Source organism: Odocoileus virginianus, chromosome 28 (assembly GCF_023699985.2).
Source record: "Odocoileus virginianus isolate 20LAN1187 ecotype Illinois chromosome 28, Ovbor_1.2, whole genome shotgun sequence".
NCBI classification, from domain to species: domain Eukaryota; kingdom Metazoa; phylum Chordata; class Mammalia; order Artiodactyla; family Cervidae; genus Odocoileus; species Odocoileus virginianus.
The window spans coordinates 39,186,458-39,201,204 of record NC_069701.1 but is presented as its reverse complement, the minus strand read 5'-3'; the positions used below and the strand labels follow the sequence as shown (position 1 = coordinate 39,201,204).

The following is a 14,747-nucleotide window of genomic DNA, read 5'->3' as shown; positions in this document are numbered from 1 at the left end:
GAAAGAAAGGGAGCCAGGCTACTTCCCAACCCCCAGGACCTGAGTGAGAACTGGTTTCCCCAGTGGGGCTGAGACCCTGCGCCCGCCGCCCTGCACCATCCCAGTGCCCTCTAACCAACTGGGTGTGGTCCCAAGAGCCCAGCCCTAGGCCCTGGCAGCCATTGGCCAGACTTGTGAACCCGGAAGATACAGGTGGGGAAAGCGCTGGGGCCCGTTCCGGGAGGAGCCCCAAGACTGGAAGTGAAAGTGACTGCAGCCTTCTGAATGACCTGGAGGTCTGGGACACCGGAACCCCACCGGCTAGGCCAGGGATGTCAGAGACCAACCGCTGGCCAGACTTAGGACGGGGAGGCGTTTCCCTCACCCTGGGCCCCGGCTTCCCAGGGCCTGGGAAGTTGGGGATGGGACTCTTGTCATATTTCCATAGCACACTGGAGGGCCGGGCCAGGGTGGAGGTAGGATCCCAGCGTGTCTGGGGATCCCAAAGAACACAGCCGGACTAAGCAGCGCCAGCATTTGGAGAAGGGCTTCTTCCCCCGCCGCCCTGGGGAAGGAAGCAAGGTTGGGGCCGCCCTCCGCCGCCGCGGGCGGGGCTGCCCGGACCCCGCCGGGGTGGGGAGGGCCGCGGGCCCAGGAAGGGGGCGGGGCGGCCGCAGTGACGCGGCGGGCGGCGGGGAGGGACAGGAGGGGTGCCGGCGGGCAGACCCGGAGGAAGATCGGGGCCATGGGCCCGCGCTGCGCCTCCAGAGGGTCCGGCCACTGCTGGAATCCGCGGCCGGGGCTGGGGGCGCTTGGGGCTCCGACCCGCCGCCCGTCGGCCCCCGCCCGTACCGGGTGAGGGGCGTCCACCCTAGACTAGAGGTGAGCCAGGACATTGGAAGGCGGGCCGACCGAGAGCACGGCGGGGGACGGGGACGCCGGAGAGCAGAGGGAAGTGGGGGCAACGAGGCCTCTCGCTTGCTCAGTGGGTGCGAGGTGGGGGTAGGGCGGCAGCGAAGTCGGGGCGCAGGTGGACGGAGCGGGGCTTGCAGGGCGGGGGCCCGTAGGGTACTTTTAGCCTGAGCCCGAAGAGTGGTCAGCCCTGGAGAAGGAGGCAGCTGCATAGACGAGTGCCGGGGGTCCAGGACCGACGCGAGGAAGGGGGAGTTGGGGACTGGGCTGCCCGCCAGGGTGGGGAAGACAAGTCTCGGGGCGGACGTGTTATCTGGTCTTTGAAGGTAGTTTCGAGTGCGGGGAGAGGGGGATGCACGGGGCTGCTCCGCGGAGAGACACGCGGGGGACAAGGTTCTAAGTGGACGTCCAGGAGTAGGGGACACGGACCGACTCGGGGAAGGGGATGCAGGGGGCGGGCCCCGAGGGGCCGGTGGTGGAAGGCGGCCCGGAAGGAGGGGCCCCGGGGCTCCCGGGGGCGGGTCCCCAAAGGATGCTATTCCGAGGGGCTTAGGACGCCGCTGCGGCCGGAGAGGCGAGGCTGGCCCGCCACCCCGCCGGCCACCTCCCTCGGCTCCTGGGGGCCCGCGTCAGCGCGCGGTTGCCATGACAATGGGAGGGCGGGGGGCGGGGGCTGCGCTGAAAAGAGGTCAGCGCTCAGTCTTCGCGGCGGCTCCCGGCCCCCCGCGGCGCTGGCTGCCGAGCTGGGCTCGCCGCTGCCTGCCCTGTGGCGAGCCCGGGCATGGGGTCCCCGCGCCTGAGCCCCTCGGCCCGCGCGCGGGGCTCGGGGCCGCGCGCCGCCGCCCCGCACTGACGGCCGCGCGGTGCCCTGCGCCAGGAGCCGCGGAGGCCGCGCGCGGCCGACCGAGCGCCTTCAGGATGCTCATCAAGGAGTACCACATCCTGCTGCCCATGAGCCTGGACGAGTACCAGGTGGCCCAGCTCTACATGATCCAGGTGAGGGCGGTGGCAAGTAGGAGACCAGGAGGGGATGGGGGCATGCTTCATGCTGGGTATCCGCAGGAGCGCGCAGGCCACACCTGGGACAAGGGGCCGGGCCCAGCTCAATCCCCCTCCAGGCCAGCCCCGGGGCTTGGGAGGGCTCAGGCCAGACGGAGCAGGAGAGCGTCCCCAATCGGATGTGAGGGAGGGGTGGGGTGGTTAAGGACCCTGTGAAGACGGATGGAAGGGCCTGGTGGTGCCTCCCCACCCCGAGTGCCCAACCCCTGCTGAACGCTCAGCCCCCATCTGATCTCCTTTAATCCTCCTTAGAATCCGTAATCCTCTGGGGGTAGGGAGAGGAGTGCATGAGGAGGCAAGAGTGGGGGGCAGAAAGTGAGGAGGGGTCCCAGGGGGTAGAGAAAGACTAGGAGGGGTTTCCCAGAGGGTGAAGGATCCTGGCCATCCCCGGCAGTCAGGGAGATGGGCTGAGGCTCAGGCCCTGAGACTGTCAGAGGAGCAGGCAGGGACCCCAGAGGGTGAGGTCTGGGCTGACAGGAAGCAGGCAGGGAGCCAGGCTTGGGTGGAGAAGCGTGAGCCAGGGCAGGCACCCGGGGAGGGGAGGAGACCGGTGCCCATTCCAGAGGCGTCCCCTGAAATGTGGGACCAGAGTCTGAGCAGGCAAGAGGGCTGGGATCTGGCCTCAGAGGGTTGGGTGGGCCAACTTCAAACTCCAGAGCTACATAAGGACAGGATCTGAGTGCTCTCCAACTAGGAGGGGTGTGGCAGGAGCTGGTGTTGGGGTCCTAGAAAGGCAGGGATCCCTTTTACTCTCCTTGATTCTTCCAGCCTATTCACCCTGGCCCCTTGCTGGCAGGGCATGCAGCCTGTCCCCCTCAGGAGCTTACACATGCTCTCTCTCTGCCTGAAATACCCCCCCACCCCATATCTGCTCAGCACCCTCCTTTCCCCCCCAAGTCATCTTCAAATCATGATCATGTTATCTTTTCAGTGAGGCCTTCCCTGACCATCCTATCAAAACTGCAACCCCCAGTTCTATCCACCTAACCCTAGTCTATGCTTTCTTTTTACCATAGCACTTAGAACCCTCTAAGATGCTTTTTTTTTGTTTTCTGTCTATTATGTCTCCCTCCGTTGGAGTGTACAGTTAGTTCCACAAGGGCAGACAGGGGTCTTTACTCTGTACATCAACAGATCCCAATGAATATAAGCCCAGACAGTGCCTGGAATAGAGCAGACAGCAAATACTTGAATGACTAAACAAGTCCTGGCTTGCAGAACCCCAGAGGGGACCGGTCAGAGGCTGTAATCCTGACCCCAGGAGCTACAGGGGAACAGGATGGGATTTCAGAGAGCTAGAAAGGCTGGGACTCGGGCCTCAGAGCTGTGCAGGTGACCAGGCCTAGCTGGGGAGCCCATCCCAGAAGCGGAGCTAGGACTAAGCTGCCCGTCCTCCTCTTGCCCTGGGCTGCAGAAAAAGAGCCGAGAGGAGTCGAGTGGCGAGGGCAGTGGCGTGGAGATCCTGGCCAACCGGCCCTACACGGATGGGCCGGGCGGCAGTGGACAGTACACGCACAAGGTGTACCACGTGGGCTCCCACATCCCAGGCTGGTTCCGGGCACTGCTGCCCAAGGCCGCCCTGCAGGTGGAGGAGGAATCTTGGAATGCTTATCCCTACACCCGAACCCGGTGAGTGGGTGGGGCGGGTCAGGGGCCAGGAGGGGAACGGCCCTGATGGACCCACTGGTGACCCTCACCCCTGCCCTCTGCCCAGGTACACCTGCCCCTTTGTGGAGAAATTCTCCATTGAAATTGAGACCTATTACCTGCCCGATGGGGGTCAGCAGCCCAATGTCTTCAACCTGAGTGGGGCTGAGCGGAGACAGCGCATCTTGGGTGAGACCTACAGCTAGTAATGACCCCAAAGCCCCGCTCAGGCCACCTGCTACCTGGACAGGTGGCCTCTGACAAGTCCCAGGCTCAGTTCCTGGCCTAGGCTTTCTGTGCGTGAAAAGCTCCCCTCCCAGTCCCGAGGTGGGGGAGGAGTAGCTCGGGCTGGAGGGGGCTGGTGTTGCTCAGGGCTGCCGGAACCCCCCAGATACCATCGACATCGTGCGGGACGCCGTGGCCCCAGGCGAGTACAAAGCAGAAGAGGACCCCCGGCTGTACCGCTCGGCCAAGACAGGCCGAGGACCGCTGGCTGATGACTGGGCGCGCACAGCAGCTCAGACCGGGCCCCTCATGTGCGCCTACAAGCTGTGCAAGGTCGAGTTCCGCTACTGGGGCATGCAGGCCAAGATCGAGCAGTTCATCCATGATGTTGGTGAGCACCCCATCCTGGGAGGTTTCACTTACCCAGCGTGCACTAGGCCGCGTGTTTGAACCAGGGATGCTCCCAGTCTGCCGGGGACACAGAAACACAAAACCAGCCTTTCCATTTGATAGGGTGGGTGCTGGGGTAGAGGGGAGCAGCGCAGCCTAGCTGGGGATGGGGGAGCCTGCCTTGAGGTACAGGGAAGAGTCAGGAGGGCAAGAAGCTGGCGACATGATTTCTGAGCTTCATGCAGGTTCAGACACTCAGAGATGAGGCTGCTCATCCATTGAAACTCTAAGACGCCAATGTTCTGTGGGTCAAGCAAGGCTGAGACTCTCAGGAAGGTCACCAGCTGTAAGTGGCAACATGCTGTGGAGTGCAAGCTGAAGCTAGCCGCTGTCAGAGTCCCTCCCACCCCAGCTCTGAGTTCCATCCTCTTGCTCTGCTCTTCAGCAGGCCCTAAGTCATACTCCCGTGGCTTAGCCCTGCCCCACCTCCCAGGTCTGATGGTGGGCTCCCCACAGGAAGAAGGATGGGGGCCCCCAGGGACCTGGGTTCCACTCCACCATGGACTCTCATGGAATCTCCCCTCCAGGGAGCTGCTTCCTTAATTGTCCCTTTTGTAAATAAGGAAAAAGTTGGGCCAGATAGCAAAAGCTGATATTGATCACAAGATGCCAAATCCTCTGCTAATCACTTCCCATACAAGATATCTTTCATACCCCCCACACCCCTCAAGGTAAAGACTATTATGATTCCAGATGAGGAAATTTAGCTCAGAGAGTAGTAACACAGGCTCTTTATCCTAAATTTGGAAAAAGTCCGAAAAGCACAAATAAGATTAAGGGACCTCCCTGGCGGTCCAGTGGTTAAGACTCTGCGCTTCCTATGCAGGAGGCTTGGGTTTGATTCCCTGATCAGGGAACTAAGATCCCATATACCATTGAAGAAGGAAATGGCAACCCACTCCAGAATTCTTGCCTGGAAAATTCCATGGACAGAGGAGCCTGGTGGGCTATACAGTCCATGGGATCACAAAAGAGTCAGACCACTTTCACTTTCACCATGTGGTGCAGCCAAAAAAAAAAAAAAAGTGAAAATCACCCACATATAGCCATTACCAAAATTCTAATGCATTTCCTTCCAGAAGTTTATAATTCAATCATTATTACTTTATTTCCTAGATATTGAGGTTTCTAACTTTATTCCTCTGCTAAGATGAAAATATCCCAGAATGGGTATAGTGTTTTTGCTTCATTAAGTGCCAACACTTCCATTAACTATTAACACCTTCATTAACCATCAACAATTTCATTAACTGTTAACGCCTTAATTGTTAACTCCTCTGATGAAGTCAGCAGGAAGCCAGCTGAAAGAGCAAGAACAAACATTGCTCTCAGCTTCCTGGGGTGTCGGGGTGGGCTCAGAGCTAAGAGTTGGGATGTCTGGAGAGATAAAAGAGGCCTTGGGCAGGGAGGCAGGTGGGACAGGAAGAAGAATGCCCCACTTCCCACTCCCATCTCCTGGACAGCACTCACCCTGCCCTACTTCTTGGCTCTGGGTGGGTGGTGTGCCCAAGGGAGCCATTACCCAAATTCAAGGGAATTCAAGGGCTTGGTATGCGCTGTAGTGGCAGGAAAACCCAGGGCTGGGGGTGGGGGTGGGGAGGGCACGGCTTTGATGTCTGGGCACCTACAGGTCTGCGCCGGGTAATGCTGCGGGCCCACCGACAGGCCTGGTGCTGGCAGGACGAGTGGACAGAGCTGAGCATGGCTGACATCCGGGCACTAGAGGAGGAGACGGCCCGCATGCTGGCACAGCGTATGGCCAAGTGCAATGCAGGCAGCGAGGGCCCCGAGGCCCAGCCCCCGGGGAAGCCAAGCACTGAGGCCCGGGCCGGCGGCGCCAGCCACGCCGGCACCCCTGACGGGCCCGAGGCCCCCCCGGGCCCTGATGCCTCGCCCGATGCCAGCTTCAGCAAGCAGTGGTCTTCATCCTCCCGTTCCTCCTACTCATCCCAGCATGGAGGTGAGGCTGGGGCACAGGGACCGGTGGCGGGGTGTTGGGGGACAGTGGCCCTCAGGCCGGATGCCCAGACTGAGGCCCACGTGGCCCTGCAGGGGGCGTGTCTCCCCAGACTCTGTCCGAGTGGCGCATGCAGAACATCGCCCGGGACTCTGAGAACAGCTCCGAGGACGAGTTCTTTGATGCCCATGGTCAGCAGCTCAGCCCTGTTGGGGGCGCGGGGGCGCTGAGCAGCCCCTAGAGCCCATGACACAGTCCCTGGTCTCTTCAGAAGGCTTCTCGGACAGTGACGAGGTCTTCCCCAAGGAGATGACCAAGTGGAACTCCAACGACTTCATAGACGCCTTTGCCTCCCCCGTGGAGGCTGAGGGGACACCAGGTAAAGGTCCCCTATCTGGCCGCCGGCCACCCGCACCCCCTAAGCGGTGGGATCAGAGAACTACTCGTTCCTAAATGTCAACCCAGAAAGGGTGCTCTTTAAATACACCCTGATGAGTGGATCATTAATGATGAGTGGATAATGGGTGGATGCATGGATGGTTAGAATGTAAGACAGAGAACAAAGAATGGAGGAATTCATTTGGAGTCCAGGAAGTCTTCATGCAAGAGGTGAGATCTAAACCAGATTTTGAAGGATTAGAGCAACTCTGTCCAAAAGAACTTCTTGAGATGATGGAAAGGTACTCGTCACTAGCCACATGTGACTCTTAAGTTCTTGAAATGTGGTGAGTGTGACTGGGGACCTGAATTTTACATAGTATTTTAATTCACTTCGACTTAAACAGGCACATGTGGCTCGTGGCTACCACATGGGACAGGGCAGGATCAGAAGGAATCTTCCAGGCAAACAGGCATTGTGGGGAGAGGCGTCTCTGGGAACAGCAGGGACTGGCTGGCCTGTGCAAAGGCCTAGAAGTGTGAAATAACCTGGGGGGGTCGGGTGAGAAGGGGAGGTCCGAGGGAGATGGGGGCCGGGGGGAGTGCCCAGGCAGACAGCGAGGAGGGGCACCAGAAGTGCCAGATGAGGGCATCCCTACAGAGCCCTCAGTCTCTTTCCCTGGCTCTCCCCCTCCCATAGACCCTGGAACCGAGGGCACCAAAGACCTAGGGGACGGGGCCCGGGCACCCAGGGACTCAGAAGTGAGTATGGCCGGCCACCCCGCGTCTCAGTTCTGCCTGGCCACCCACCAGCCACCGCTCTGATGCTGGTGTCACACTGTGCCCCCCGCAGGGCCCAGATGGAGACAGCGCCGGGGAGCTGGGGGCAGACACGTGCGCGGTCCATGCCCTCTTCCTCGTCCTGCACAGTGGCAGCATCCTAGACTCGGGCCCAGGAGATGCTGACTCCAAGCGGGCGGACGTGCAGACGTTGAGCCTAGCCTTTGAGGCTGTCACCCGCGTCCACTTTCCCGAAGCCCTAGGCCACGTGGCACTGCGCCTGGTGCCCTGCCCACCCATCTGTGCCGCCGCCTATGCCCTCGTCTCCAAGTACTGGTCAGGGGGTGGAGGGGGGGGGTGGACACACAGGGTCCCTGAGATGTGGACAGCCATCCGGAGGCTCCTGGAACCAGAGAGGCCCCCATGGGGGGGCGGGGGGAGGAGGCAGCAAACCAGACACCTGGGCCAGTCACCCACCCAGCTGGACCACAGTTTCTAGCCTATGGCTCCATCACAGAGCCCTCTGGGATACTGGTGGTCCCCACAAAGCCCCCGTGGTGCTGGGACTTGCCAACAGGTCAGGGGACTTAGAGCAGGCAGAGGCGGGCCTGGATGCTCCCATCCATCCATTCCACCCCTCCTCCTACAGCCTGAGCCCCTACAGCCATGATGGGGACAGCCTGTCCCGCTCCCAGGACCACATTCCCCTGGCTGCCCTGCCGCTGCTGGCCACCTCGTCATCCCGATACCAGGGCGCCGTGGCCACAGTCATCGCCCGCACCAACCAGGCCTACTCGGCCTTCCTGCGCTCCTCCGAGGGCACCGGCTTCTGCGGGCAGGTCAGGGGTTAGGGGTGCTCCCGGGGAGCTTGCCGCCCAAGCCTCCCCCACCCTCCTGCCTCTGCTGCAGCCCCTCCTGACTGCGCTGCCCTCTCCCCCAGGTGGTGCTGATCGGGGACGGCGTCGGCGGGATCCTGGGCTTTGATGCGCTCTGCCACAGTGCCAGCGTGGGCACTGGGAGCCGGAGCAGCAGCCGCCGTGGAAGTATGGTCAGTGTGGCTGGACCCGCCTCCACCGGAGGAGCGGGGCGGGGCAGCGGGGGGCCAGTGAGGAGACTCCCCTGCTCTAGTTCTCTGCCCCCGGAATCTGACCTCTCTCCAGCCTGTTCCCTGCTGCCTCTGTCCATCCCCTCTGGGGCTCTGGGCTCTAAGTCCCTGCCCAACCCCCACACCTCCTTCCTCACTTCCAAATAAGTAGAAATTGATTGTCTCCAGTCCTAAGGATGTTTCTGTCTCCTGCTCCTTCTAGAACAATGGGCTGCTCTCCCCGGAGGCAGGTCCAGTGCGGGATCCCCTAGCAGAGGGGGCCGAGGGGCTGGGCCGGGCCAGCCCAGAACCCTCTGCCCTGCCCACCCAGCGCACCCCCAGTGACATGGCCGGTCCCGAGCCTGAGGGCTCTCAAAACAGGTGACATTCCCACCCCATCAACCCCAAACTGGGCTTGTGCTGGGCTGCGGAGGCGGCAGCGCTGACGGCCACCTCCGCACACAGCCTGCAGGCAGCTCCACCAGCCACCTCCTCCGGGGAGCCCCGGCGGGCAAGCACAGCCTCCTGCCCACCCACTGCCACCTCTGAGGCTCCCGACGGTGCCCCCTGTGCCGCCCGCCTTGACTTCAAGGTCTCCGGCTTCTTCCTCTTTGGCTCCCCGCTCGGCCTGGTGCTGGCTCTGCGCAAAACCGTGATGCCCACATTGGAGGGTGAGTCCTTGGGGTGCAGGTGGGGGGCACGCCTCCTCCTCCATCTGCCTCTCCCCTTAGCTCCTCCAACCTCTCCCTCTCACCAGAAATTCGAGCATTTACGCCATTCCCCACTGTACAAATTAAGTGGCTTGGCTAGAGAGGGGGAACCTGAGGCCCAGAAAGAAGGGACTTGCCAAGGCCACGTTTCCCAGCATGCACCAGGAGGAACTCATACACCCAGATGCCCTTCCTGAGAAGAGGTCCAAGAGGCCTCGGGAACGCTTCATCCTGAGCATCAGCAAATCAAAGACTGATTCCTTCTTAGCCGAGAGACCTGTCTCACTTTTAAGCAGGACCCCAGGGACCTCTCAGGGAGTACAGTCTGGGAAGCGCTGTTTCAGGGTCACCCAGCATGTCAGGGAGCTACTCCCCACCACCCCTACCTCCCAGGTCGTTCAGCTGAACCCCCTCTCTCCTTATCTTCTGGGTACCAGTGGCCCAGATGCAGCCAGCCTGCGAGCAGATCTACAACCTCTTCCACGCGGCTGACCCCTGCGCCTCCCGCCTTGAGCCCCTGCTGGCCCCCAAGTTCCAGGCCATCGCCCCCCTGGCAGTGCCCCGCTACCAGAAGTTCCCTCTGGGAGATGGCTCATCTCTGCTGCTGGGTACGCACTCAACTGGAAAAAGAGGAGAAGGGCCCCAACAGTGAGGGATGGAGATAGACCACCCCCCACACCAAGAGGTAGTTCCTACATCATTGGTACTCTCTCAGGTCACCACTCCCAGGACCAGGAGCCCTCCCCTGGCCCCTTGGGCAGTCTGGATCCCCAAGACCCTCTGCCCAGATGCTGGGGGCAGTGGTGGTGACTGGGCTAAAGAAAGGAGGCAGTGACTTCGAGAGCAGCCACCTGCCACTGGGGCGGGGGGTGAAGGGGTGCTGTATCCGTGTCTAGGGATGCAGTTGTGTCTCCATGGGCACTTGAGTTCACGTCCTGGTGTGGGTTGTGTACACATGCATGTAAGTGAGTACCCATCTGGCCCCATGAGACAAGCGGGCTTGGATTGGGGTGATGGTGGCAGGCATTCTGGCAGGAATGCTGCTGGGGTGAGCTAAGAGGGGAGAATGCCCCCACCCTTCGCATCCACCCACACGCTGGGGCAGTTCAGCCTCAGCCGAGACCTGACCAGGGAAGGCTGGCAGCGGAGATGGGGGAGGTGCAGGGCGGAGGGGTCCTGGAACCCCAGTGGGAAGACAGGACGGAGGCCTGGCCCTGCCCACCACTGAGGCTGCCCTTCACCCACAGCCGACACTCTGCAGACCCACTCAGGCCTCTTTCTGGAGGAGCTGGAGATGTTGGTGCCCTCAACGCCCACGTCTGCCAGCGGTGCTTTCTGGAAGGGCAGTGAGTTGGGCGGTGACCCGCCAGCCCAGCCAACTGCCCCCAGCACCACTAGTGAGGTGGTTAAGAGTAAGTCCAGCCAGCCATTCCGCCTGGGGGTGAGGGGCAGTGGTGGGGGTGCGGATACTTGTTCCACTGCTGAAGCCCAGCAGAGACACCCTTGCCCCAGAGCATTTGCTCTGGAACGAGGGGGCCCCAGCACCCAACTCTGGACTCAGCAAAGAGCAGGGCTGGTGGAAGAGAGGGAGGGAAGAGCCCGAGAGGCCAGACAGGTGGGCCTGGGGTGGGAGGCCATCCCTGACTCACTGCCCACCGTGGCCGAGCAGTCCTGGAGCGCTGGTGGGGGACCAAGCGGATTGACTACTCGCTGTACTGCCCGGAGGCGCTCACCGCCTTCCCCACCGTCACGCTGCCCCACCTCTTCCACGCCAGCTACTGGGAGTCGGCCGACGTGGTGGCCTTCATCCTGCGACAGGTGGGCCCAGGGATGCGGGGTGGGGGTGGGGGGGTGGGAAGTGGGCAAGGATAGGGAGCCGGGGCTGGGGGAGGGGCAGTCCCAGGGACCCTTCCCCCTCCCCCCACTTCACGTGGCCTTGCTGGGGCCCATCCCGCACAGGTGATCGAGAAGGAGCGGCCACACCTGACCGAGTGCGAGGAACCATCCATCTACAGCCCGGCCTTCCCCAGGGAGAAGTGGCAGCGCAAACGCACCCAAGTCAAGATTCGGGTCCGTGCCCCGCCCCTGGCGACCTCAAGTCTCCCTGGGATCCCCGCCCCTAAGCCCCTCCCAGGTCCCGCCTCCTCCTGCCTCGGCCCCGCCCCCGGGCACCACCGAGTCTCTTCCCCGCCCCCTCCGCCAAGTCCGGTCTCGGATTGGCGCTCGCCTCGCCCCTCTCAGCCTCTGCACCGGCTCTATATCGCCTCCGCCCCTTGGAACTGCAGTCCGCACAGAGGACCCCCCCCACGACCTCTGATCGGGGTCAGCAGAAGTGCCCACCCCTCGGGCCTCGCAGCGAGCGGGCCCGCCTCCTCCAGGCAGCGCGCACACACGTCAAGGCGCGGGTCCCCCTCATCAGCTCTTCCCGCCTCCCTGTCATCTCCTGGCTGCGGGCTCACACTGTCTCCTCCCGCCAGAACGTCACCTCCAACCACCGGGCGAGCGACACGGTGGTGTGCGAGGGCCGCCCCCAGGTGCTGAACGGGCGCTTCATGTACGGACCCTTGGATGTAGTCACGCTCACGGGAGAGAAGGTTAGAACACAGAGGCCTCAGGCCCATGTAGACCGGCCCCCCCCCCGGGGGCCCCTGACCTGGCCCCAAGCGGGTCCCGCTTCCTGTTCCCTGGACAGCTGCGGGTCCTGCCGGCTTGATCCCCCAACCCGGTCCTCCTTCCCCCGCCTCAGCCCTCCTCCGCTCAGCTCCGCACCGCTCAGGGGGACCCTCTGGCCCTCTCTCTCTGCTAGGTGGACATCTACATCATGACGCAGCCGCTGTCGGGCAAGTGGATCCACTTTGGCACCGAGGTCACCAACAGCTCGGGCCGTCTCACCTTCCCAGTGCCCCTGGAGCGTGCTCTGGGCGTCGGCGTTTACCCGGTGCGCATGGTGGTCAGGTGAGCGTGGGGCGGGCCCGGCCTCTGCGGGGCGGGGCTCCCGTGGGCCCCGCCCCCACGCCGCTCACACAGCCCCTTCCCCCGGGCCGTAGGGGCGACCACACCTACGCCGAGTGCTGCCTAACGGTGGTGGCCCGCGGCACTGAGGCCGTGGTCTTCAGCATCGACGGCTCCTTCACCGCCAGTGTGTCCATCATGGGCAGCGACCCCAAGGTGCGCGCCGGCGCCGTGGACGTGGTCAGGTAGGAAAGGCTGCCCCTTCCCTTCCCCGGCTCGCGGTGAGGACTGGTCCCCACCCCTGGCGCTCGGGGCTGACCGCCGCCCCACCCTGCAGGCACTGGCAGGACGCGGGCTACCTGATTGTGTACGTGACGGGCCGTCCTGATATGCAGAAGCACCGCGTGGTGGCCTGGCTGTCGCAGCACAACTTCCCCCACGGCGTCGTCTCCTTCTGCGATGGCCTCACTCACGACCCACTGCGCCAGAAGTTGATGTTCCTGCAGAGCCTGGTGCAGGAGGTGTGGTGGCTGGGGAGGGCCCCCGAACCCCGCGATTGCCCCGGGAGGAGGCCCATTTGTTCCCACCCGCATGGCCCTGGCTCCCAGGCTAACAGACTGCACATCCCCGCAGGGATCTCTAGAGTCCTTGAGGTCAAGGCTGGTCCCACCGTCCCAGCCAGACCTGGTGATGGAGACTAAGCGGCCCCGCCCCTAAGCCTTCCGCACCGAACGCCCACCAGACCCCACCCCCTGTCTCCCCCGCCCCGGGGTCTGCTGATTGGCCTCTCCGGCCACAGGTGGAACTGAACTTCGTGGCCGGCTACGGGTCCCCCAAAGACGTGGCCGTGTATGCGGCGCTGGGCCTGCCTGCTAGCCAGACCTACATCGTGGGCCGCGCCGTGCGGAAGCTGCAGGCGCAGTGCCAGGTGAGGGCCGATGAGGGTGGGGCTGCGAGCCAGCTGGGGCTTGGGAGCCTGAGTCTGGGCCGTGAGGGCTACTTGTGTTGTTAAGAAGCACCTAGGAGGGAGGCAGGATCAAGCTGGCCGGTTTCGGGAAAATTGGACTTCTCCTACGATCAGGGAGGTCAGGAGCAGCTGGAAGCTGCCGGGCAGGCCAGAATGGGTAACTCAAGCTGGAGTATGAGCAAGACCTTGCTCGTTCCACGCTGGCATGGTTCTGGGCACAAGCCTTGACCTCTCTGAGCCTCACTTTCCTGTCTGTAAAATGGAAAGGATAAACCTGCGCAGATCTCCGCAGCTGTCACGAAGAGACCGTAATTTACTGCATGTCAGCGAGCACTGGCCTAGGCACAAAGCAAGTGCCTGCTAAATGTCAGCTGCTGTTACTTCCCTCCAAAACCCCATTTTACAGATGAGGAAACTCAGGACGAGGCTCAGAGAGGGGCAGGCTCCCTGGTGGGGTTTGGTCAGGCTGTGCCAGCCCGGTACTGCAGCCAGCACTGCCCAGAGCCTAGGAAGGGCAGGTGAGGGCAGTGTGTGGGCCCGAGACCAGCCATCCCCTCACCCGGCCCACCTCTGCCCGCAGTTCCTGTCCGATGGCTACGTGGCCCACCTGGGCCAGCTGGAGGCTGGCTCCCACCCTCATGCCACCGCGGGACCCTCAAGGGCCGCCCTGGCCAAGAGCAGCTATGGCGGGGCTGCCCCTGTGGACTTCCTCCGGAAACAGAGCCAGCTGCTCCGCTCAAGGGGCCCCAGCCAGGCGGAGCGGGAGGGCCCAGGGACCCCGCCTACCACCCTGGCACGGGGCAAGGCGCGGAGCATCAGCCTCAAGCTGGACAGTGAAGAGTGAGGTCCCAACTGTGGCTGGACTTGGGTTATTTATTCATACACTTGAGGAGCCCCTGTGGCTGCCTGTGGAAGGCTGGGGCCCCAGCCCCACAGCCTGCATCTCTTTGCCCTCAGTGTTAGTTCCCTTTCATGCTGGGGGACCCAGCCCTGGGGGCTGGAGGAAGGAGCAGCAAGGGTCCAGAGGCTTTTCCAACGTGTGTGACTCCACGGAAATAAATACCGCCTGCATCCCGCCTGACTGCCCACCACTGTAGCATCCCAGGGCGGCCCAGCTCACAGTTTCTAGTTCAAGAGAGATGCTGAAGGGCAGAGGAGCTGGGATGTGCCCAGGGTCAGGCAGCAGGTCAGAGGGCAGGGCCTGGAGAGTCAGCCTCCCCTCCCCACCTGGGCCGGCCTTTCAGTTCCCAGGGGCCCAGACTTGGCTTCTCACGGGAGCCACTGCCTGCATGCGCTGAGGCCATGGGACTGGGGGTTGGGAGGGGGCGATGGGGAGGGCTGCACTGGGAGCCCACCTCACCCAGGCACTAAGCCTCTTGGCTTGCACTTGCTTCCTCTCCCCGCTTAAGACTGAAGGCTCCCAGGAACCTTGGCCCTGACCAGCAAGAAACACTTCCCTTGTGACAGAGACCATGCTTGTCTCTCTGTCAGGCACATGGAGGCCCAAAGAGGTCTCAGAGCTGATGAACGGGGAACTGGGATTAGAACCCCAATTGTTTGCCTCCCCAAACCACCCGAGTACCAGGAAATGAGGGGCAATGACCCCAGCTTTCCCAGTGGATCAGCTCGGCAAGCCCAGAGAGGGAG

At 62.7% G+C, this 14,747-nt stretch overlaps 1 protein-coding gene across 3 annotated transcripts; it reads left to right on the top strand.

Annotated features, from left to right (window-relative positions):
- The first annotated feature begins 665 nt into the window (after positions 1 to 665).
- On the top strand, positions 666 to 14,176 carry PITPNM1 (phosphatidylinositol transfer protein membrane associated 1). Of its 3 annotated transcripts, XM_070457734.1 has the most exons (24): positions 666 to 861; positions 1,769 to 1,887; positions 3,365 to 3,579; positions 3,665 to 3,786; positions 3,989 to 4,213; positions 5,903 to 6,232; positions 6,325 to 6,420; positions 6,501 to 6,608; positions 7,308 to 7,369; positions 7,461 to 7,717; positions 8,037 to 8,226; positions 8,328 to 8,435; positions 8,695 to 8,852; positions 8,937 to 9,142; positions 9,619 to 9,789; positions 10,429 to 10,593; positions 10,851 to 10,999; positions 11,141 to 11,251; positions 11,659 to 11,775; positions 11,988 to 12,136; positions 12,229 to 12,378; positions 12,471 to 12,654; positions 12,933 to 13,061; positions 13,681 to 14,176. In XM_070457734.1, exons 2-24 carry the CDS (start codon positions 1,810 to 1,812, stop codon positions 13,942 to 13,944), a joined length of 3,744 nt encoding a protein of 1,247 aa, XP_070313835.1. In that variant the 5' UTR covers positions 666 to 861; positions 1,769 to 1,809; the 3' UTR covers positions 13,945 to 14,176. The 3 variants fall into 3 exon arrangements, with proteins under 3 accessions (XP_070313835.1, XP_070313834.1, XP_070313833.1); XM_070457733.1 differs by lacking the exon at positions 666 to 861 and having other exon boundaries at positions 1,433 to 1,887; positions 6,504 to 6,608; XM_070457732.1 differs by lacking the exon at positions 666 to 861 and having other exon boundaries at positions 1,437 to 1,887.
- The last annotated feature ends 571 nt before the right edge of the window (positions 14,177 to 14,747 follow it).